Source organism: Cephus cinctus, unplaced genomic scaffold (assembly GCF_000341935.2).
Source record: "Cephus cinctus unplaced genomic scaffold, Ccin1 Ccin1_scaffold0997, whole genome shotgun sequence".
Classification (NCBI taxonomy): Eukaryota; Metazoa; Arthropoda; class Insecta; order Hymenoptera; family Cephidae; genus Cephus; species Cephus cinctus.
In genome coordinates this window covers 220,795-242,858 of record NW_014333542.1, presented here as the reverse complement: position 1 = coordinate 242,858, position 22,064 = coordinate 220,795, and the positions used below count along the sequence as shown (strand labels likewise).

General features: G+C 42.9%; 3 protein-coding genes across 9 annotated transcripts in view; 1 reads left to right on the top strand and 2 right to left on the bottom strand.

Moving 5' to 3' along the window:
* Positions 1-39: 39 nt before the first annotated feature.
* On the bottom strand, positions 40-5,088 carry LOC107271571 (small G protein signaling modulator 1). Of its 2 annotated transcripts, XM_025088734.1 has the most exons (12): positions 4,628-5,088; positions 4,262-4,381; positions 3,593-4,143; positions 3,382-3,525; positions 2,981-3,287; positions 2,699-2,926; positions 2,348-2,622; positions 1,941-2,287; positions 1,634-1,861; positions 1,290-1,556; positions 1,017-1,207; positions 702-930 (listed from the first exon to the last, which is right to left on the bottom strand). In XM_025088734.1, the coding sequence occupies exons 1-12, from the start codon at positions 4,662-4,664 to the stop codon at positions 842-844; spliced, it is 2,784 nt and encodes a 927-aa protein (XP_024944502.1). In that variant the 5' UTR covers positions 4,665-5,088; the 3' UTR covers positions 702-841. The 2 variants fall into 2 exon arrangements, with proteins under 2 accessions (XP_024944501.1, XP_024944502.1); XM_025088733.1 differs by having other exon boundaries at positions 40-930; positions 2,699-3,287.
* A 285-nt stretch (positions 5,089-5,373) lies between these two features.
* Positions 5,374-9,870, bottom strand: LOC107271576 (protein seele). Its single transcript, XM_025088749.1, has 5 exons — positions 9,723-9,870; positions 6,295-6,385; positions 6,107-6,222; positions 5,836-6,042; positions 5,374-5,722 (listed from the first exon to the last, which is right to left on the bottom strand). Exons 2-5 carry the CDS (start codon positions 6,383-6,385, stop codon positions 5,537-5,539), a joined length of 600 nt encoding a protein of 199 aa, XP_024944517.1. The 5' UTR covers positions 9,723-9,870; the 3' UTR covers positions 5,374-5,536.
* LOC107271568 (paired amphipathic helix protein Sin3a) overlaps positions 8,207-22,064 on the top strand; it is a 17,681-nt gene continuing 3,823 nt past the window's right edge. For 2 of the 6 annotated variants that reach the window (XM_015747726.2, XM_015747722.2), the window contains exons 1-13: positions 8,207-8,372; positions 13,186-13,502; positions 13,578-13,910; positions 14,004-14,332; positions 14,426-14,663; positions 14,780-15,046; positions 15,654-16,121; positions 16,271-17,194; positions 17,294-17,537; positions 17,618-18,058; positions 18,150-18,319; positions 18,549-18,743; positions 19,125-19,460. In XM_015747726.2, the coding sequence (XP_015603212.1) occupies positions 13,206-13,502; positions 13,578-13,910; positions 14,004-14,332; positions 14,426-14,663; positions 14,780-15,046; positions 15,654-16,121; positions 16,271-17,194; positions 17,294-17,537; positions 17,618-18,058; positions 18,150-18,319; positions 18,549-18,743; positions 19,125-19,460 (4,242 nt within the window). In that variant the 5' untranslated portion in view covers positions 8,207-8,372; positions 13,186-13,205. Of the gene's footprint in view, positions 8,489-11,913; positions 12,531-13,185; positions 13,503-13,577; positions 13,911-14,003; positions 14,333-14,425; positions 14,664-14,779; positions 15,047-15,653; positions 16,122-16,270; positions 17,195-17,293; positions 17,538-17,617; positions 18,059-18,149; positions 18,320-18,548; positions 18,744-19,124; positions 19,461-22,064 lie in introns of those variants that run through there. The other 4 variants (XM_015747727.2, XM_015747728.2, XM_015747723.2 and 1 more) reach the window with 4 other exon arrangements.

Below are 22,064 nucleotides of genomic sequence, written 5' to 3'. Positions count from 1 at the left end.
CTCTTGTCCTGTAAAACATTCGTCAACGATACACAACGATTAAATGTACCATCATTTATTTATCTTTATTATAAGGACTAAGTGGAATAGTCAAGATTAACAAATGTATCGGTTATCCCATTTGATTTTAGGTTACTTGTCAGATTTGACGTTACACAGGCTAATCATGCTAGACGGGAGCGATTGTAAAAATACATTTTTGATTATACAAGTTTATTCACGGAGCCCATCAGCTGAAGCTGAACCCGAATGAACAATTCTATTAATCGAGGCAGTGTGGCCTTGTTAAACAAATGAAAAAATGTGAATTTCATGATCTTAGCAATGTTATGATATTAACTTTTATTTCTTTAATGATGCCGCCTTGTTCTGATTCGTAGAATTACCCATTCACGGCCAACTTCAGCTGGTGTGTTTGCCGTGAACAACCCTGTACAGTGAACTATATGTCTAGTTGTCTGTTGGTCACAGGGTATTTTCTTTCGAAACTTCATCATCGAAGGACAAAGTAAAATAAGAAACTGTATAGTGTTTAAGGAAGAAAACTATTATGAATTGGCGTTACGAGAAAAAGTCGTTATGGAACACGAGAAAAGAAATGTATAAATGAAACAATGGAGCAGATTTGTAACGGCATTATTATCGTTATAATTGCTAATACGCAATCATTAGACAAATAAAATATCTGCAACTCACCGTTCTCTCTCTCTATATATATATATATTTTAATTAGCATACGTGACAAATACTCTTAGGGCTACGCGATCCACACGTTTTCATATAGTTGATAATTAAATAAACGCACGTCCCTTTCGTGCGGTCCATATCTTCTCTTCTTCGTTCATTTATTCTCGATAAGAGTCTGCAGCTGGAGGACCAATTCACGACTCAGCGCCAGCACTGCTCGAGCATTGTGTCTTTCCGCCATTTCTGGAGAAATTCGAATAACCGTTATTTTCTACATTCGCGGGTAAAAAAGTGAACCCTATCGCGCATAAAATTCTCGTTACACTAACCATTGAAAAATTTTATAATATCAGTAAAGTCCATCGCATTTGTAAGAATTATATCTCGATAAGTTTGCACGAGTGCTAGAGCCAAGAATAGAACAAAATGGCTCGATGCAACGTATCTCGCCGCCCATATAACTTCCCATACGACAAACACGTCCTCGTATACGAGTTCTCGTTTAAAGTCCAGGAGGAACCTAGGGGATTTATTAAAAATATAATTATAGGTAAACATTTGTATCGGAGAAAGAGTACGTTATGCAACATGTGAAAGATTACCATCGATAACAAAAGTAGAAGTGCGTATAATCTCCATGCTGATGCATAAGCTCAAAGAGTTCAGCATCAAGAATTTGTATAAGACTTCGCATATTGGCAAAGTGAACGTCCATGGCTCCGCCATGGGGAAAATTGGCAGACATACGATCCATAAGTTGACAGAAGCAGGCATAGGTCTTTGCTTCGTCGTCAAATACTACAAGGAGAGGTGCAACCAGGTCGCACATACCTTGCATGTAGCCAGCATCTAGCCTTTCCCATACGTATCTGTAAGATTCAATAATACATTGGGCATGATTATTCTATTATGATTTTCTAATTAAAACTCCTTTCATGGTACTCACGTGCACATTACGTTGCGTAGCTTCTCCAGATTGTCCGTCGGCGCAAAGTACCAGTAATTCCTGTCACATCGCTGGACGTCCTTATCTATCCTGTGGATATTCAAGGCGAAGAGGTCCAGGAGCTCCTTCGAGTATGTACTACCTTGGGACGAGGCTGGAGAACCAGGATCTTCGCGCTCCGGTGAATCGTCTGGCTCTTTCTCACCTTCTTCGTTGGATCCACTGGATCTGAATTGGTATAATTAATATGATTTTTTATATCTAAAGTGAAAGTAAGATAAGTTTTTTTGATCCTGGACTGTCTTACCCTTGACTAGATTCGCTTCCAAGTCTGTCCCGTTGCCTGGCCACAGCTTCAGCTGCCAGCCACTCGGACATCGTAGTTTCATAACTTTGTCTGGTCCCTTCGTCTAGTTCCTGTCTCTCATTGGATGAGCTACCCCACTGATAATGACCTAGTAAATAAGGCCAGACTTCCTTTCTCAATTCAGGCGCAACGCCACCGTAATAAACGAGTCGCAGCACTTGGGCCCTATCAGATGTACAGCCATCCTCTGATAGTTCACGCCATTTCTCAACGGTAAGGCCCTCGCGATCCTCAGCGTTCCCTTCTACGATTTTTCCGTTTACTAATCCGGACAGATGAGTCCTGACCTATGGGTACACGAGCAGTTATAGACAAAGTGAAGTTTTGAAGTTACTGGAAATTCTTACCGTGGACAAATGACGGCAGTACGCTAGCCAGCCATAAAATGCTCTAGAAATGATTTGTCGTTTCATCGTCTGGCATACTAATCGAATTGGATGACCATTTCCGTTTTCCTTTGCGTTGGACAGAGGAGCAGGACTATCCGGTGGATTGATGGAGTCTGATGTATGATGCGAATCACTGCTGGAACCGGATCCGGAAGCCGAAGTTGAGGAGAGTATACGCCAATTTTGGGTACCACCTCGACGATAACCTGGGTCCATCAGTTCCTGGTTCAACACTGTCACAGAATCGGTTGGTACGCTTTGTGTAAGATTCTTCGGGATCTCAAATAATTCGAAAAATTATTTACTCACGTAGATCCTCCTGACTAGCTTTGCTGACGATTCGGAATACATAATCGATCGTTTCCTCATTGTGATCAGAACATGAGGATGACAATGGGGACGATGGAGAAGGTCTCCTACGCATCCTGGGAAAGGACTTACCCTTACCCCGCTGTGACCAGAGTGGAGGATCCAGTTGACCCAATGGTAGAAGTCCGTTTTCCAAACAAGAGAGAAAAGACAGCAGATGTCCCTGTCCTAAAGGTTTATATAGAGTAAGGATAAATAAATTAGATTTGAATATAATTTTACCTGAAGGAAAACATATAGGTGGCCGCTGAACTCCATCTTGTCCCACGAGGACGACCGTACCACCACTGTCTCCACCTCCTTGTTGATGACAGTGAACATAAACGATGTCCTCTACTCTTAAATTTAACGCGTACTGCCAGTATTGCGATTTATCTTCCCTGCCTTCTTTGCCTTCGCCAATTGTTGTTCCCTCCGACGAGCAATTGCTCGCAAAACCATTCATCAATTGATTTGGCGTCCACTTTATCACTAGGCCTTGTGCGCTTTGATGCAACGAGAGATAACCAGGCATTGGATCTGATTGTGGCTGTATTGTAAATAATTTTATATGAAATAGCAAAGTAATTTTGTATCTATAAATTTGGCCAACATTATCATAACAGTTAAACATTTCTACTCACTGGATGCACATTGACATTATTCTTTCCATATAATAAAATGGCTTTACTATTCTGATGTAGGGATTCAACATAATCTTTTGCAGATCGTGGCATCTGACCAAGACCATCCTCTGAACTTCCTCCAGTATGCAAACTTCGTCCAAACTGGAATAGAAGTAATGGATCGAGTTATGAGAATAAATGAATAGAAATTTCATTTTTATGAACTAACGTTTAACGGCGGAGCTGGTGGACAGCCAGAAGTGCAAGAGGATATCCGGTGTCTCTGAACTAATTCATCGGCAGGTGGATCCGTCCAAAAGTGATCCTGTGTTTTCGTTTTTGAATAATCCAAAGCACATGGACCTACTAGTAGAGAACTTAATATAGATCCATAGTCAGGATCAGCCACAAGGGAATCTTTCTCATAATACTTGGAACTATTTTCCACCAAGTAATCTATTATCCCGGCCAATTGCTTCTCCACAAGCGCCAAACGAATCCACAGGTACTTTGGAAGATGATGATGTCCTTGAGGAAGCACTCCAGTAGAATTTTTTTTTAGTAACGGTGGCGGAATGGATTTACTTGTACTGTCACCGCTACTGGATGATTTCCTATTAGACGGATCCATATTTTCCATTTCCTGTACCATACGAGATATCTTATCAGCCGGTGGAAAACTCTTGGCCACCTTATGAAGCAGTGCTGTCGTTGAGCTCGTTTTGAATAATCCTAAAGCTCGTCTTCTCAGACCCTGAGAGAGACAAGCTTCTACTGCAGCTGTGAAAGAGTGAGAATACCCCGTAATAATGGTTCAGGGATAATGTATGTGTGCCTGTATATATATATATATATATATATACACATATCAGATCTATTTAATTCTGCAGACTCTCACCACACAGAGAAGTAATGCTACTGCTCTCCTCGTGAACAAATTTACGCGTGACAGCCTCCTCCATAATCTGCTTCACCTCCTTCTTCACATTTCTTATAAGTTTCTCCTTAAAGTTCTTGTCTGTAATCATTTCGGTACAATTTTCACTGCAGCGCAATATAATGTTGGCTTATCCGTGTTATAGATGATTGGAGTATTGGAGCAACTGGGAGAGAAAGAAAGAAAGAGAGAGAGAGAGAGAGAAAGAGAGAGTGGGCGGAAGAGAAAGTAAAGGAGACATTGAGCGGCGATGCAGAAAATATCAGGCAAAAGATGAAAATTAATGACGCTGGTGATTTCGTTTTATTTAAATATACAACCGCTCACCCATTTCACAGTCGGGGGTGGCGTCTAGACCCGGCATCAGCTGTATTCCTTCCGGAATTCTTACGAAATTTATTCGATATTTGTAGACGGGATTCACGGGTGGGGCAGAAATCAATAAATTGTATACACGCTCTGGCACTTGCTATACAACTATCGCGTATATCCCTTACGCGATGGATTATGCGACTATTTGTTTTGTATCCACACGTTCGTTTGATAACGCACAAAGCCACAAAGTGTAGCAGCGAGACAGGAAACACAACCGCTCGGCTTTATCGTGAATACTTTCTGAATTTCCTGCCTGTCCGTCGTTATTGCTGGTTCAATGTTCCGCGCGGGCGCCGTTTAACCTTTTTTTTTCATATGACGACTTTCGCTAGCGTCCAATGAAATCGCCTTAACGCTTTTGATGGCTTGAAAGAGACGACTGCTCATTGGCCGCTGGTTGCTGCACTTTTACTTTTGGATGACAACAGCGACTTGAAGTTCACGATCAGAGTTCTCCGGCCCAATGTCAATGCTTCGAGTTATGACACAAATTTATTAGATCATCCGTGATCCTGTCTGCTTTATTTATGACTCAATTTCTAGCAATAATCCCTTGTAAACGATTGCCACTTGTTATTATGAACATATTTGGTCATTAGAGTGTTAGTTAAATACTATGAGTTAAATTAATATTATTATATTCTGTTACATGCTGCAGGAAAAATTAGCTCCAGTGATTGATTTAATCATAGAGGAAATAGATAGAAACAGAGAATGCTTTAATGATTAAAATTTGATTGACATCCATGGAGTGTTGCATGGATAGTAATTAACAATCGTTTATAGGAATTATCTCTGTGACAATGGTACAGTGTTACCATATTTTTGACTAACTAAAATAAAATTTAAACATTTCAATCATCATAATTCTATCCTGTCACCGAGATTTTCCTCGGATGCGTCGCCTTCCTTATTTTCCTCGTCATCCGGTATTGTGTCATCGCAGAGATTTGCAATTTCAGAACAAACTTTGATGTCAGCATCTTTTCCACCATCGCGGAATACGTTTACAATTCCGTCCTCAAACTCTTCAATAATTGCTTCGCACTGAAAATATGTTGAGATAATTTTTGGATGAAATTCAAATGTCTCGATTATTTTAGGATATTTTTAAAAGCATAAAATAATGTTTTGTTTCTCATATTTTATGATATACTTACGTGATATTTAAGGCTTTTATTCAAATCTGAATCTTGAATAATATCAACTTTAGCTATCTCTGGGTTCATGCCTCCAGAAGAATCGAGTAAATTCAGAATAGTCAACTGACCATTAGACTTATATCTAGCTCTGACGTAATCAGACAGTTTTCCACAAATTTCATCCAAAACATTGGAAATATGAACTTCCGATCGGGCAAGTGGAACCTTGAAATTTTAGTACATCATTAGGAACGGAACACAGATATAAATATTCGTTTTATAAAACTACCTTTTTCCTAATGGTGTTTCCTTTTCCATCCAAACGGAAGTTCCCAACTTCAATTTCTCTTTCAGGACTAATTTTACTCAGTTCGTTTGTTAATTCATCGATAGTTGTTCTACAAACTAATAATTAATTATTAGAAACAGCCAGTTAATTGTTTTAAGAAAAAGAAGGATCACATCCTTGAACTTTACCTAGACATCTTAAATTTCTGGAATCAATATCCTGACATCGTACAACATCAAAGACGAATACTGCAAAGGCAATAACAATAAGGCACTTCATCTGCAAGATAATTAAATACATAATTATAAAATTAACCCATATGATTAATAACCATCAGTAATATAAAAAGTTATAAAAACGATCCAAATTTCTACTATAAAAAAATGATGATAGAATTTAAACCAATATCAACAAAATGTGCTTGACTTCATATAACAAACTATCTAAAGTACACAACACAACAGAGAAATAACAATATTATAAAAAAAATGAATCGTTAAAAGTAACCTAAATCAATTAAAATTTCATAATCGTACCTTGCAAATTATTGCTGGAGCAGTAAAAAATAATATAAGTGTATCTGATCCAATTTGTAATAAAATTAAAATTTGTTCACAGATACTTCTGAGCACACTGAGTCGAACTCACAATCTATGATCTCTGCTCACGTGTAACTTCTCTATACACGTAAGAGAATAATATACAACACTACCTAAAACCACGATCTCGATCATTATTGGCTGGCTACACGTAGAGTCCGCATTCGAAAGACGATAAGCCGCCTTTGCTAGACAACTTGATTCTACTTGCTCTTTCCTATTTCTCATTCAATAAGTCTCTCCTTCTCTATCTTTCCCGTCAAATTTGCCAGCGGTCGACTCTAAAACCATGACGTCGATTCATTATCGATCGATCTTTTCTTTCGCCTTCATGAATTTCGAGTGCTTGATCTGATTTTCGATAAAAGAAATTACTTAACCAACGCTACGACTTATCACACGAAATAAGAAGAAAAAGCCAAGTGATTACAGTTAGTGAAAAATGTGGTAAAACGGTCAACCACTGACAGCAAGAACTCAATCTGTCAAAGACTCGTAGTAAAGCGCACCAAAGGCGTGATGACGTTTGGAACATTGGGCAAAGGAAGTAATATAATTTCACAGGCATACATACTTTTAATTCATTTTATTGTATTATCATCATCGAACACACAGTACTAATAATTGTTATCTTCCGCCACTCTAATCGATAGTAATCACGGAACACTTGTTTTTCATTGAAGAATTTTCCGTGCCAATCAAAAACGTCGTGCTCCTTAGTTTTTGAAAGACTGGCTTAAAAGTTATCGTTTAATTTCTTTTATCCAGGTTCGGACCCACGCTATCTCCTGTCACAAACAGATTTTATTACACAACGCATAATATGGAAAGTATCCAGTGGCGTGAGTCCATACCCACGATGATCCCGCGTCGAAAGACAGAAAATCAGAACCCATACTTTAGTGACATCTGCCGGGTCGATTGTCTTGCCGCGGGATCGATCAGAGTTGGCAACGGTGTTCCTGAGGAAAACCTACGCTCTCTGCGTACATACAGTGTGAAAGGCCACAAGGAGGAGCGAGCCGGTAGCAAACAGCGCACAGCGGCGTCAGAGGTTGTCACAAGCATCGTCCCAGCTCTACAATCTGTATATCATGCAATAGTGTACTCCACACCGTTGTAGCCACTGGTGGCCACGAGGCGTCTCTTTGCCAGGACGATTCGCTGTACCCCCACTCCGGGCGCGTACGCGCCGTGGCCGAGTCCACTAATGCCGAAGTGGGGGGGTGCTCGGCATCCGATCGGTCCAAATTTTTGGTTGGATTTCTTTAGGAAGTCATGGAGAATTTTTTAAGCTGACAATAGTGTCGCAATGAATGTTAAAAGTGCTTTCACTGTGAAATAAGTGCCTGTGTTTTCAAGTGATTGGTCATGTTTGACGTAAAAATATTTATGGGCGCCATTGAGGGAGACCTGGCTCTCCCGGTACGCCCTACACCCCCAGGCTCCATGATTGGCCTCGTCCTCCTCCACTGCCGACCCGACAGTCTACAGTCGGTCACCTGCATGAGCGGACCTACTTTTCACCCGTAAGATGTGTCAAGATTCACCGCATAAAAACGAACATTGCAGTTTAATCGGGAACGACTTCGAAGTGCTCGCGTACTCCGACAGTGCACTGACCGTCCGTCTCATCGAGATTAAAGTGAAATTCAAGAGGTTATCAGGTAAGGACTGTGACTGTCGCCGAACGACGCGGTGGCTTCTGGCCTCGTCTCCCACGGGGTTTCCTGCCACGAATTCGATTCTCTACACAGTTTTCTTTTTCATCAATCTCTTGGGAGTTAGTACGATTTAATTATTATCGTTAGTGTGTTTTTCCTTCCTGACGACAAAGGTCGGTTCCCCTAACTGACGCCAAAAGGAATGCAGTACAACTGTAGAAACGTTTTTAGTTTAAACACGAATATTCCTTGGGCTTTTCTCTTCTTCCTTTTAGCTAACCGTATTCTGCTTCAAACGTAGACGAATTCATGAGCCAGTCAATGTAATGTACTAGGAAGTTAAACGTCTTGTCTTATTTGTTATTTGTCAAATATTCTGTAATCTTCTGTAATACCCATTCGATTCGTCATTATCACTAAAATACCTGTCCTCGTGGTAAAAAATACCAGATAAACTTGAAAGCGACGTATTACCGGTAACAGCAGAATACTAAATTAGCCTGACGAAAACGCAGCAACGTATTGTACCATACAGACGACAGTGAAATCGAAAAAGTATACCAAGTTAGTTCCAAACAAATCCAGAATACGATTAACATATGTGTTATCACTAGACAATAAGTAAAAGCAACATTTCCGTATTAACAAATGAATTTCACTAGAAAGCAGCACAGCGTCCACGTTATATCCTCAAGGAGAATTATTTGATCTAGACGCTCAATGAACAATCCTCTTGCCTTCCGTATATTTAGATGACCTAACCGTACCTCGCGCAGAAAAGATTCAAGAGAAAACGATATACGCGATTTCGCGTGTTTTTCAAAAGTTTCCCGATATAAGATTGACAACGCCAATAATAATAAGCTATAGATAAAATAGAAGTGCATTGCAAACTGAGCTATATAGCAAGAGTAGGAAGGGTCGACGTCTGACGTCGACAAGGTAGTGTGACGACGACGTATGCCGACTGACATAACGTTCCGCCTTGCTTACATGTTTGCGCCAGGGCTCTCAAAGCCTCTTGCCATAGTAAGTTGAGACGTAAAATAATCAGTCCAATCGTTGATAAACTACAAGACGCATCGTGGTTTTCTTCCCGCGCGAAGCTTCCCGCCGGTTGCTTGGAAAGGCCTGAAGTCCTTCGGTGCGATCAGTACCGAATCAGCTGAGCCATGGCTGCTGCTTTATCGTAGGCTTTGTATAGCCGGTGCTTTTAGGGGAAATAGGAAGCAATCCGTAAATTATTCCATAGTTCATCCAAAAGAGACTGTTGGTAAGATAAATCTTAAACGAGCAGCGCCAATATTATAGTTGGTACTTGTAGCATTATTCTTAAAGATTAGTTCACAGTACTTTTGATTCGAGTATCTCTCGTGTATTGTTGTGGTTGTTTGGAACGGTGTTACTGGTGCTGCTGCTGCTGCTGCTGAAGCTCCCCGTAGTAGCACCGGTGCTAACTGCTGTTCCGCTGGTGGATTGCAGCGCACCCTTCGAATATCGATTTCACTGCACAACTAAAACAAACTGGGCGATCGGCGCTGCTGGCATAGGTCTTGAAACTGCTCTGCGAGCATGCGTGACACATCGCACGGTATATAATGGAGTATGAGGATGATTCCCTCCCGGCCTCCTATGGAGTTTTCTCTTTCTCTCTGTCTCTCCTCTTTCCCCTTTATACCCTCTTGGCTCATCCACAAGCCCATTACTACTCAGTTCCCTCTCTCTAGCTTTGACTCTACCTTCCTTTTTCTTCTTCCTGACGGCTCTCATTCTCTCTTTATATGCTTCGAGACTCTCGCACTCAAACAAGTTCTGACTTGCTGGCGTGTGTGACGCCTGCACTAATCTTCCAACATTTCTTCTTGGCCTCTTGGTTTCTTTTATAACTTCTGGAATAACCACTGATCTATCTACCTCTGTATTTCTAGGGTGTATCCAGGTTATGGTTGTGTTATAGAGAATGGCTAAGGTTTATACGAGTCTTCTCGCCCCCACTGCGCATTTCCCTTTCGACAATCTACTGGAAGTTTCGGTGATCTCCCCGTTTGGGTTCGAGGCTGCTCTCCCGTAGCGCGGTTCGCCGCGTTCGCCACTGGGTGCGAGGCTTACCTAGTCAAACGCGCTACTATGTGGTATATGTATGTATATATATACATATATATCTGAAGATACTGCCACGTTAAATATCTTCGAACTTCTTACGGTGTAGGAGTGAAGATTCGAACGTCCATCGAGATGCGCGGGAAAGGCTGCTTGCTACTTGTTTACTAGGAGTACGGGCGTCATTTTTATGCGTGCACATGGTACGCTTGTTTTTTAAAGAAAAATTCACATTTTCCTCTGCTACGTTTAACACTTTCCCGTGTCAATGGACTTTCGAAATGCAACGCACTACGCACAGCGTGAAAGTGTATGACGTCGCGAATAAATAATTGCTTGGTTGTCGAGGCCATGCGTCCCCTTATTCATATATTTACAGTGGTCGAGATATAATAGACTCTGTTTAACTTAAAGTTTTATTAAGGCACGATAACTCATGTGAATGGTCCTTTACTATTTTTGCCGAGAGCTATACATGCTGCTGGGCGGGAGCTTCCGAAGTTTTCAAGTTAGCTGTACAGAAAGAAGTAGGGAGTCGGTTTGCGATATAAAGAATATTTGGGTTACTGTAGACACTTATGTAGCGGATATAAAGGTGTACTAGTGATAACCGAAAGGTAATAGCCTGACCATCGCACGATGTATCCGAGAAGCGTAACGAAACAATGTAGCAGCCGAACGTCGATTATTAAACAATAAATACACGACACAGCTCTCTAACTCATGTAGTGGTTCTCCTCGAATGGATAGGAACGACGAAGATGACAGAGACCCTACGGCGCAGAGACCGCGAGAGCCAATGGGCTTGAAGCTTTCTCACGCGCGACCAATAGGAACTCACGATAGATGGGCAGCGACTCCTCGCGAGAGACTTGTCGAATTTCGAATAACCATATTTGCTTCAGAGCGGGTTTTATGGTCCATACTTATAATATTTGAGATCAGATATGATTATCGTCGATGTCTACTTGTTTTCATCCATATTCACCTACGTACCGGCTCTTGAGATCATTTTGCGCAGTTTCCGTGACCCAGATAACAGTGGGGAGTTCGCTCGCCATTCGGAACAGCTGTTGGCCGCGCAAAGATGTCGGCCGCGGGGAAACGCCGCTCGGATATTTCATAGGATGCGCGCGCATCTTGGCGGCTTCGTCCGTCGTCATACCTATATATCCAGGAGCGTAGACGCATGTCGCCCTACGCATGAAAATTATCTGCACCGTTGTAAATTGCTGTATAATTTCAATTTATCATTTTAATGCTTCACAGTCAGTCTTTTTCTGTTTATCTAGTAAAATTACTTTTAATTAAATAAGTAATTCGTGCGGAAAATCGAATTTTGCAGTGTCCGGGCTCATGCCTTCATACGCTACTGGTATCCCGGTCCGTTCCCTCCGTTCCCCGCATTACCCCGTTCGGTCCATTCCTCTCATTCCCTTTCCACTGCTCGGTTGCCCTCCAAGGTTCCATCTCTGTTACTTTTTCACTGTGTTCGTCTTTCCTCCCTGGAGTTGCATTTGACTGTCTCACTCACTCTCCCTCTCCCTTTCTCCCTATTGCGAGTCGTCGGTTCCTTGTTTGCCATACAAAATCCAATAGTTTGCCTGGTGCCTCGCGAGGACGAGCATGCATTTTGCATTTTGCCTGTCGAGGAAGGAAAAGTTCGAGAGAATATCAAGGGTGTTTCGTGTTTTGTGAAACAAATGTTGTCCTGGCTCACTGTGTTAATCGTGAGTCGTTCGTGCGGACCTAGAGACGGAAATACGAGGGCTTCTGCGTAGCGTCTGGCCCGTCCTGTTCTTCGCGAAGTTTTCGCAGGGCTTTTTTTTCTGTCTGAACAAGCCGCTCAGAGAAAAGGGAACGCGTGCACTGGGGGGCATGAGGCTTTCGCGAGTCGTGTGCATGCGTGAATGTAACGCAGACGGGAAGAGGAAGTGTACGTAAGGACAGGAGAGTGCGTGTATATTAAAAGGCGGCTCGGCCGCCTCCTTGCGGGAGAGCAAAGCTCAGGCTGAACCGTTTCTTCTTCGACCCACTGGACGGCCACCGGCAGCAAAATGCGTTGAGTATTTACGTGGAATATTGCGTAACGATCTGGGCCCGGCGACTCCGTGTAAACGCGTCGCCACGAGAAATCGTCTGCACCGCATACGTTTTCATCATGATTGTGTGCTACGCATCTCAATACTTGTCGCACATATTTTATCTTGTGCTTTGTGAGATCTACTTTGCTAAGAAACGCTCCCCTTGGTGAAAGCCTCGGTGTTCAACGTTTCCTTCCACTGATTTTGTCGTGACTAGTTTCGTAGAGTTTTTCTATCACTGTTGAGAGGCGAGTGCGAATGTTTTTTTTGGTGTAATTTTCATTATTTTCTTTCACTAATATTTTATGGATGGTTAAATAACTTTAATTGTTTCTCAGGTCAATCCGAGGAGAAACGTTTTAGAGACGACGCGTCGCGTTTTCCTAGGTTAGAATTTATGTTTCTAGGATTTGATAGTAGAGTAATAGTCATTCATACGATTATACAATACATGCATCTTGCATATTACTGGAGAAATTATGGAGTGGCTTGGTATGACCCGCTGTGCCTACATGTTAGGCTATTCTTAGAATTTTGAGTTTTCTGGCTGTAGCAGCTTGACAGGCCGCTAATCTCTGTTCTCTTTAAACACTCACAGCTTTTATATCTTGTTATTAATTGTATGGTTACAGCGTTTCCAATGTGATTTGAGATGAAACGCGTTCGTGGGGTGGATGAGGTAGTGTCAGCAGCAGCAGCAACGTTGAAGCATTCTTCAGTGGCCAGTGGTGGTGGCTTAGGAGGAAACGGAGGCGGTGGCCTAGGAGGCGGTGGTGGTTTGGAATACCGTTCTGGTGCTGGAATAGGAGTTAGTGTTGCATCTAGCCAACTGGTCAGATCAGTCACTTCCAAAGAAATGCCGGGTAGCGTCCAATTTGGCACAGTCCAGACTCAACAGCAATATACTGGCGCCATTGTCGTGCCTACAGCCGCATCTTCTGCCATAAAGGTACATCCTTGTGAGAAAAAGTCTTCCTCTCTCAACCCACATGACACTTAACGTAACAAATCTTATTGTCTATAGGGTAATGGAGGTACCGGAGGACTTGGTGGTTCGTGTGGTAGCAGTGGGATAGTTAGTGGTGCAAATCTGCATGGAAGTGGTTTGGGAGGTGGCGGAGGGCACACTATGGGTCCTCAGCAGCCTGCTCCTGGCTCACAGCCGCAGACACATACCCAACAACCGCCTGCAATAAGGCATAAGGTGCATTCAAGCAATGTCACACCTCTAGCACCCGCACCAGCAGGTAGTAGCTTAAGCGGTGGAAGTGGATCTCAGCAATTTCAAAGATTAAAAGTCGAGGATGCCTTGTCCTATTTGGATCAAGTCAAGTACAAATTCAGCGATCAACCCCAGGTACATAAACACATTCTTAAGAAACATCCAATTCTCATTCGTCTGATAACACTATCTTCATACTCCTCGCGTTGTTTCTTTCTATTTATTTAGGTATACAACGACTTCCTCGATATCATGAAGGAGTTCAAGTCGCAAAGTATAGACACACCAGGTGTCATTACAAGGGTGAGCCACTTATTCAAGGGTCACCCTGAACTCATCGTCGGTTTCAATACGTTCCTACCACCTGGTTATAAAATTGAAGTACAGGCAAATGAGCAGGGTTATGCTTTCCAAGTTTCCGTCAGTATGCCAAGCCCTACCGCCACGCACACTGCAACGCTGTCCCATCATTGCACCGTGAACGTAGGTTCACCACCAATTGCGAGCCCACCAACTCAGCCTGCTAAGGCGCCACCTGTCCTACAAATAATGCAAGGGTAAGACCCCCTTACGTAGCTTTTTATAACATCACCCTTGAAGAATTACATAAATTCCCATTAATAAATGTCGAATGTTCTCTCTGTTTATAGATCCAGCACCATACATCATTCTATGGCGAATAACATTTCCAATAACAGTCTAACTGTTCACGCACCGTCACCACCGCCAGTCCAAACGTACAATAATTCCCACGTGAGCGCTGCACAAGCACAGGCCGTCAGTCAAGCATTGAGTCAAGCTCAGGATGGAGTCCCGAACAGCGGACAAACTCAACAAAGTCAACCCGTTGAGTTCAATCATGCTATCAACTACGTGAATAAGATCAAGGTACGTACCTCGATGCAAGTTTATCACCTATGTTTCTGTTTCTGTTTCTGTTTCTTTTTTTTTTCTAAGGAAATGTATTTTAAGTAACATATATTAATTTTATTTTTATTCTTCAGAATCGGTTTCAAGGCCAACCGGATAAGTACAAGAGGTTCCTAGAAATTCTGCACACCTACCAGAAGGAACAAAGGAACTTGAAGGAGTCCAGTGCTCATGTGGGAGGTGGTCCTGGTGGATGTGCCAGTGGTGTTCCTACTGGTGGAAAACACTTGACGGAAGCCGAAGTATATAGTCAGGTTGCCAAGCTCTTTGAAAATCAGGAAGATCTCCTTGCGGAATTTGGACAATTTTTGCCTGATGCTACCAATCAACAAAGTGCCCTGGTGAGTTCTTACTCTATTTTTATCTTTGGTCTTACCACTGTATCATTCATTCGGACTGTTAACTCATTTTATACTTGTTAATTATACTGACGAGGATAATGAACCGTGGACCTCTTTATTCTTTGGGAAATTTAATAAATGCAATGTCGAATATTTTTTATTTTGTTCAAATGTAATATTTTGAGAGTCTTGCTGATTCGTGGTCACAGCTACAGTTACGTCTAACGGTTTAATTAGTTTTCTGGTACGCGTATTGGACGTAACGTTTTGTCCTGATATTTGGGAATGATAGGATAATTCAAATTTGACTCCTGTACCTCTTGCGAGCTCCTCTAAGATTTAGTATCGTTCTGTACGAAAATAGTATCTCACCCACGTGTTGTGGGAATGAGAAGTTGGATTAGTCATTATGTAAAAATGTAACAAAAAATGGACAATGACAGTGGCTGTAGCTTTAAATGTCACGATTGTCTAATCTTTCATAATCCCTGAATGTTATGATTTGATTTTCAAAGAAACTGTCATCTTTCGAATCAGTTGATACAATGATATGCACTTGCTCGAGACGCTTTCCTGTAAAAAATATTGGTGCTCTAATTGGTGCCAGTCTGCTATGTTTCAGAGTAACAAGGCTGGGGCGGTTAACGATCATTCGACGATCGTTAAAAAACCGCTAGGAGTGAAAACGTCATACAACAACTCAGGCAGCATACCCCGTGGCGAGCACCGGGAACCCGGCGGAATCGGCAACCTGGACAGGGAAACTCGGGAGAGTCATCGTGATCGCGATCGCGATCGTGAACGGGAACGGGAACGGGAACGTGACAATCGCGAGAGAGACAATCGGGATCGTGGTGGAGCTCGTGAACTCAACAGTGGCCAAAAATTCGGTCATAGTGCTGGCCAACTCAAACGAAGCCCTTCGTTCTCAACTTCGGCCACCACGGGAAATTCTCATCACGCTCCTCACGGTCCACCGCCTCCCAAGAAACACAAAATGGCTTCGATGCGAGACGTCAGCATCGCAGAAGCAGGAAAATACGGCGGATTGACGGACTACGCGTTCTTCGATAAGGTATTTTTAACTCTTTCAATGAGTAGACTTAGTTTCCTTTCTTCGGCTTATCCAGGAGAATATTCTTTGAGTTGTGTTTAAACGGGTTTTCATGTAGATGACGTTTTTTTCAACGTGAAATCGTTTTTTTTTTTTCTTGATTTTCTCAGGTGCGTAAGGCGCTGAGGTCACAGGAGGTTTACGACAACTTTCTGCGGTGTCTGGTATTATTCAATCAGGAAATCGTATCGAAATCCGAATTAGTGCAGCTCGTGACTCCCTTTCTTGGACGCTTTCCTGAGCTTCTACGATGGTTCAGGGACTTCCTTGGTCATTCGACTGACTCAACGACGACGAGTTCCGCCAACGCGACTAACCTAAACGTGGAAGCACTTCCGAATAATGTTGTGCGCAGCCATCAGGAACGTCCTCAAGGAGATCTCGCGATGGAGATCGATTACTCAGCGTGTAAGAGACTTGGGGCTTCTTATTGTGCTCTGCCGAAATCATATATACAGCCAAAGTGTACCGGACGGACTCAGCTCTGTAAAGAAGTCCTTAATGATACCTGGGTATCGTTTCCGACTTGGTCGGAGGATAGTACCTTCGTCACGTCCAGGAAAACGCAGTATGAGGAATTTATCTATCGTTGCGAGGACGAGAGATTCGAATTGGATGGCGTGATAGAGACCAATGCTGCTACGATAAGGGTGCTCGAGGGTGTCCATAAGAAGATGAGTAGGATGGCCCAGGAGGAACTTCAAAAGTTCAAACTCGACGATTGCCTTGGTGGATGCTCGCCAACGATACATCAGCGAGCGCTCAAGAGGATATACGGTGACAAGGCTGCGGATATTATCGATGGTTTAAAGAAGAATCCTGTGGTGGCGGTTCCCGTTGTTCTTAGGAGGCTCAAGAATAAGGAGGAGGAATGGCGGGAGGCTCAGAAAGGTTTCAATAAGATCTGGCGAGAACAGAACGAGAAATATTACCTGAAATCTCTGGATCATCAAGGCATTAATTTTAAGCAGAACGACGTTAAGGCCCTGCGTTCCAAGAGCCTGTTTAACGAGATCGAGACTTTGTACGATGAGGTGAGTTTCGAAGACAATAGATAAACGACACGTTTGAGTAATAGGGTGTTGCGCACGACAATCTTATATCGTATTATTCTATGTTTGGAAATGGAATAGAGGCACGAACAGGTGGATCAAGGTACTGAAGGTCAAACCGGTGGAGGTCCACATCTCGTTCTCTCCTACAAGGATAAGTCCGTCCTTGACGACGCGGCGAATCTTTTAATCCATCATGTTAAACGACAGACTGCCATTCATAAGGAGGACAAGCAACGAATAAAACTTCTCCTCAAGCATTTCATCCCAGACCTTTTTTTCCACCCGCGACAAGAGCTCAGCGACGACGAGCGAGACGAGGATGGCAAGTATCACCGATAGTAAAAATGAAAATAAATTATTCTAATAATCGTATTAAATGTGTATTTTCCTACGTGGTTCCAGATGACAAGGACGAAGCGGATGTAACCGTGAGTGGCGCAAGTGGAAATGGTAATAATAGTGGTAACGGAACTGGAGCTGGAAGCGGTGGTGGAAGTGGTAATTCTCAAACTGTGTCTTCGTCGAACACATCCGCGCATACCGGTATGGGTCTCCAGGGTACCAGGAACAAGACGACAACGTCTCCGGGTCTCCAAACGACGCCGATAAAAGTGGAACACGACGTAAAGGTGCCGATTCACGCGCTTTCCGTCGATCCTGAGGAGGCGTACACGCTCTTCATGGGCAGCAATAACTGGTACCTCTTCCTGAGGTTACATCAGATACTCTGCGAACGCCTGACGAAGATGTACGAGAGGGCCGTGACACTTGCCGATGAGGAGTCGCGATACAAACAGCAACGCAAGGAGAGCACCGCCGTAGCGCTCAGGTTAAAACCAAAAAGTACGTAACTCTACCAATTCTTGATTGAACTATATATCAATCCCCTATGTACCAGTTTACTTACAGTTTTCTATAATTCCTTTGATCGTAGACGAGATCGAAATAGAGGACTACTATCCTGCCTTCCTTGATATGGTGAAGAACGTTCTAGACGGTAATATGGAGAGTACAGCCTACGAGGACACGCTGAGAGAGATGTTTGGCATTCACGCGTACATCGCCTTCACTCTGGATAAGGTTGTCACGTATGCAGTGAGACAAGTAAGGAGAATACTCAAAGGGAAAGATATAAAGTGAAGATAATGTTAAGAAGCGCTTACCATCGTAGCAACTTGTGCAATAGAGCGTTAGAGTTTATTTAATTTCCTGGCTCATTCTACAGCAGGTACATTTTAGCCGCTTGTCAAAGAAACATATTCCTTACGGCAGAAACGGCAAACGCTTGATATATCATAGCTATCGGTATCGTCGTAACTCATTACGTGTGCAGTTGCAGCATTTGGTGTCGGATCCAACGTGCCAGCAGTGCATGGAGCTCTTTCAGCGAGAGCAGCGGCAGCCAAAGGAGAACAACGGGGCAGGTGGTCCATGTGCCACGGCCTACCTTCGGATCGGTGCCGAGATGGCCTATCAGCGTAAAGCAGAAAAAGCTATGGCTGATGAGAACTGCTTCAAGATATACATAGTAAGTAGAACCTGTCAACTTTACGCGCGCGCTATACATTACCTTTACCTTCAGCAGTGCTCTTAAGCTTCCGCTAGGCAGCAAATACATTCTTGTATCATAGGACAGATTCATATTATAGTCAGTCAGTAACTATTGTGTATCCTTGACAAGGTACAAGTCAAGCGCATTAATAATATCATCCCCATTAATAAATAGCAACGTACGTATCAAGCGAACGACATGGAACAAAATATGAAATGCCTGTCGGTAAAGCAGAAAGGTTCGATCGATAAAGAGTTTTGTGAAATATTAAAAAGCGCTATCGGCGCCATTTAATTGGCGCCAATGCAAGTTAGGATTATCTCGTGCCATTAATCACTGTGAAATTCTCTATTGCAGTACAAGAAAGACTGTAAAATGACGATGGAGCTTCTGGACACAGAGGGTGAGGATACGGCCGAGGGCAGTTGTAGAGAGAGAGAAAGGGAGAGAGAGAGAGAGAGGGAGAGGGATAGAGAGAGAGAAGGAGTGAACGCCTCCGAGAAATGGTCGACGTACGTCGAGAGGCTCTCGGCACCGAGCATCGTCGGCGTTGGCGTCGACCAGACCAGTCCCAAGGAAACCCCAAATTCCACGGCGGACACCGAGCCATCGGCTAATCATCCTGTGAGTAGCGACCAGGCAGCAAAGGGGGGCAGGGGCAGAAAGCGCAAGAACACTGAAATTAACAAGAAGGTATAGGAACCACGGCCATTACCGTAACATTATCGTGCATTCAGTCATTAACACGAGATCTGTAGATATCATTTTTTTTTTTTTAACGTTTTGGGCTGTGATCGCTCACGCGATCGCTCTGCGATCGCTTAGAAATCGATTGGTGCTTCTTTTTCTTTTATGTTTTACTTCCTTTTTTTTTCTCTCGTCTCGCGGAACTTCCGCGAGACGGTCGACGTATTAACGCGAACGACGCACTACGTTTTACAATGTTTATACTTGAAGGAATCTCTTAGCCGGTTTTTTTTTTCCATCACGCGAAGCCACTCGTCAATATTCTCTCATTGGAGAAGTTATCAAATGACTTTTCTTCACTTCCTCGCCACGTCTATTTTAAGTTTTAACTTTCAGGTTCATGCTCCTCCCCACTCCCGGTTTACCCGTGATTTTTCGTACAACGAATATCCGAAATCGTCTTCAAGACTTTGAAACCGCTTGACGCATTCAAATGTTCATTATCTTCTGCCTAATCCCATTTCCATCTTTCATGGTATTTTTTTTTTATTTATTTACTTTTATATATATATATATATATATAAATATTTATTACCGCATCATTTCATCGACTTTTCGTACGCTTCGTCACACCCGTGGTAATGGGGTATGTTCAGGAGAAAGACCGCTGAGGGAGCAAATACATTTGATTGGTCGTTCGATCGTTAATCTCGAAACAGTTGTGAGATTTGACCAATCAAATTTATTTGCTCCCTCAGCCGTCTTTCTGCCGAACACACCCAATGATAGAATAAAAAGCGGGTAACATCTTCGTAACGGGGCACGCCGGATACACCTTGTGTGGCAACGGCGCAAGCAAACTCGAACCCCCGACGACGTACCTATTATCGCTTTTACTCGAAAACCGTAAGACGCTCGCCATTAACTGCGTTAGAGAGTGGTTTATCTTTTGTTAACCCATATTAACTCGACTTGTACGAAGGAAGCGTGCGACGCCGGCGCCACGCGATGGCGCGTATTTAATTTGAAATTCGGAGAGCGCGGATTTTGAACTTACACCGACGAAAAACGTTTAACGGGTTAAATATCTGTGAGTATTCCCAACGGTTGACTCGTGGCGATAAGAGGTTAAAGTTACGAACGAGAATGATGAGAGGCAACGGGAGATCGTAGGCTATTATACGAGTGCTAGTCAAAGGGCGGGAAATTTGAAAATACCACGAGAGTGTTACGGTGTGTTACGGCAGTCTACGATACCTTCCTCGTAATGTTAATATGGGTTCTTGCGTGCGTTTAATGGATAATTGTTATCTTCGTTTTTTCCCCCCCTTTTTTTTTTTTTTAAATTCGTTCATCGAGACCAAACGTGCACGCAGCAGGTATTCTTGCGAACTAACCTTCCTTTATCGTACTGCTGGGTCCTAGCGGTGTTTTGGCGCGTGTCTCCAGGAGACTCGAAGTAATCGTACAATTTTTCAAAATTTGTCTCCTTATCATTTGACATTATTTGTCAACGTTATCTTCTTCCCAACGCTTTTACCTCTGCTAGAATATCACGGAATTTCTTCCATGCTCCACTTCCGACTTCCTTATTTTTTCATTTTCCGTGGCGTTGTATCTCCTTGATTCTTTCTTCGCCTGAACCCATAGCAGGCGTCTATAGAGAGAGAGTCAAAGACAAAGAAAGACAATGCGACGTCTGACGTCGCTGGCGCGCGCATATACATGTATATGTATATGATATACATATATATGTATATATATATATATATAGAAACGGAGGGCACGTATGGTAGTTCCGGCAGAGTCCTCGAGAAAGAGAGAGATAAGTAATAAGACACGTGTAAGGAAGACGAAGAGGAATACGAAGAGAAAAAAAATAGTAACGAAGAGCTTTGCGAGACGAGAGAAAAGAAAACGAGCTTTGAAAACAAAGAGAAAAAAGAAATACACGTAATAATGTAAATAGTCGAATTCTTCGAGAAATTGTACATACTACATTACTTTCTTCTACTATTTTTTTTCCCCCTTTTTTTTTATACGTCCCCCTAGAATAGGAACGTAGCGACGTGCTAATTTGTAAAAACCGACTAACGTTTTCGTTACGCATCTTCGAAGGTAGTTGAGACACCGGCGAACCCTTTGGAGCGCGATTTTTCCTGATCCTGAACTCGATAGGATACGGGCGCGAGACCCGCGCGATTATCTCGTACGTGACGTCGGATTAAAACGACAATGGACGATATCGTCGACGCTTTCACTCGTGGCTACGTCACGTTTGCTTTTAAACGTCACGTTAGTCACGTGACGCGCAGCAATGTTCAATAATAAATACACCAATCGTTAGATCGCGAGAAGACAATTAAAAGATAAAGATTCAGTGCCTAGCGACGGATTGCCAAAGGTTTCGCCGTGTTGACTAAGATAACCCGATAATCCACCGGCTCGTTAAAAACGCAGCCACGATCGTTTTCGAGTAACCGAAATTCGAGGTATGCCGGAAATTGCGGGCGAAGGCCGTACCCGCGAGGATACCGGGCAATCTTGTGAACGACAGTGAACGAGAGCGCACGGCAAAGTTTTTTCTTTTTTTTTTTTTTTTTTTTTTAA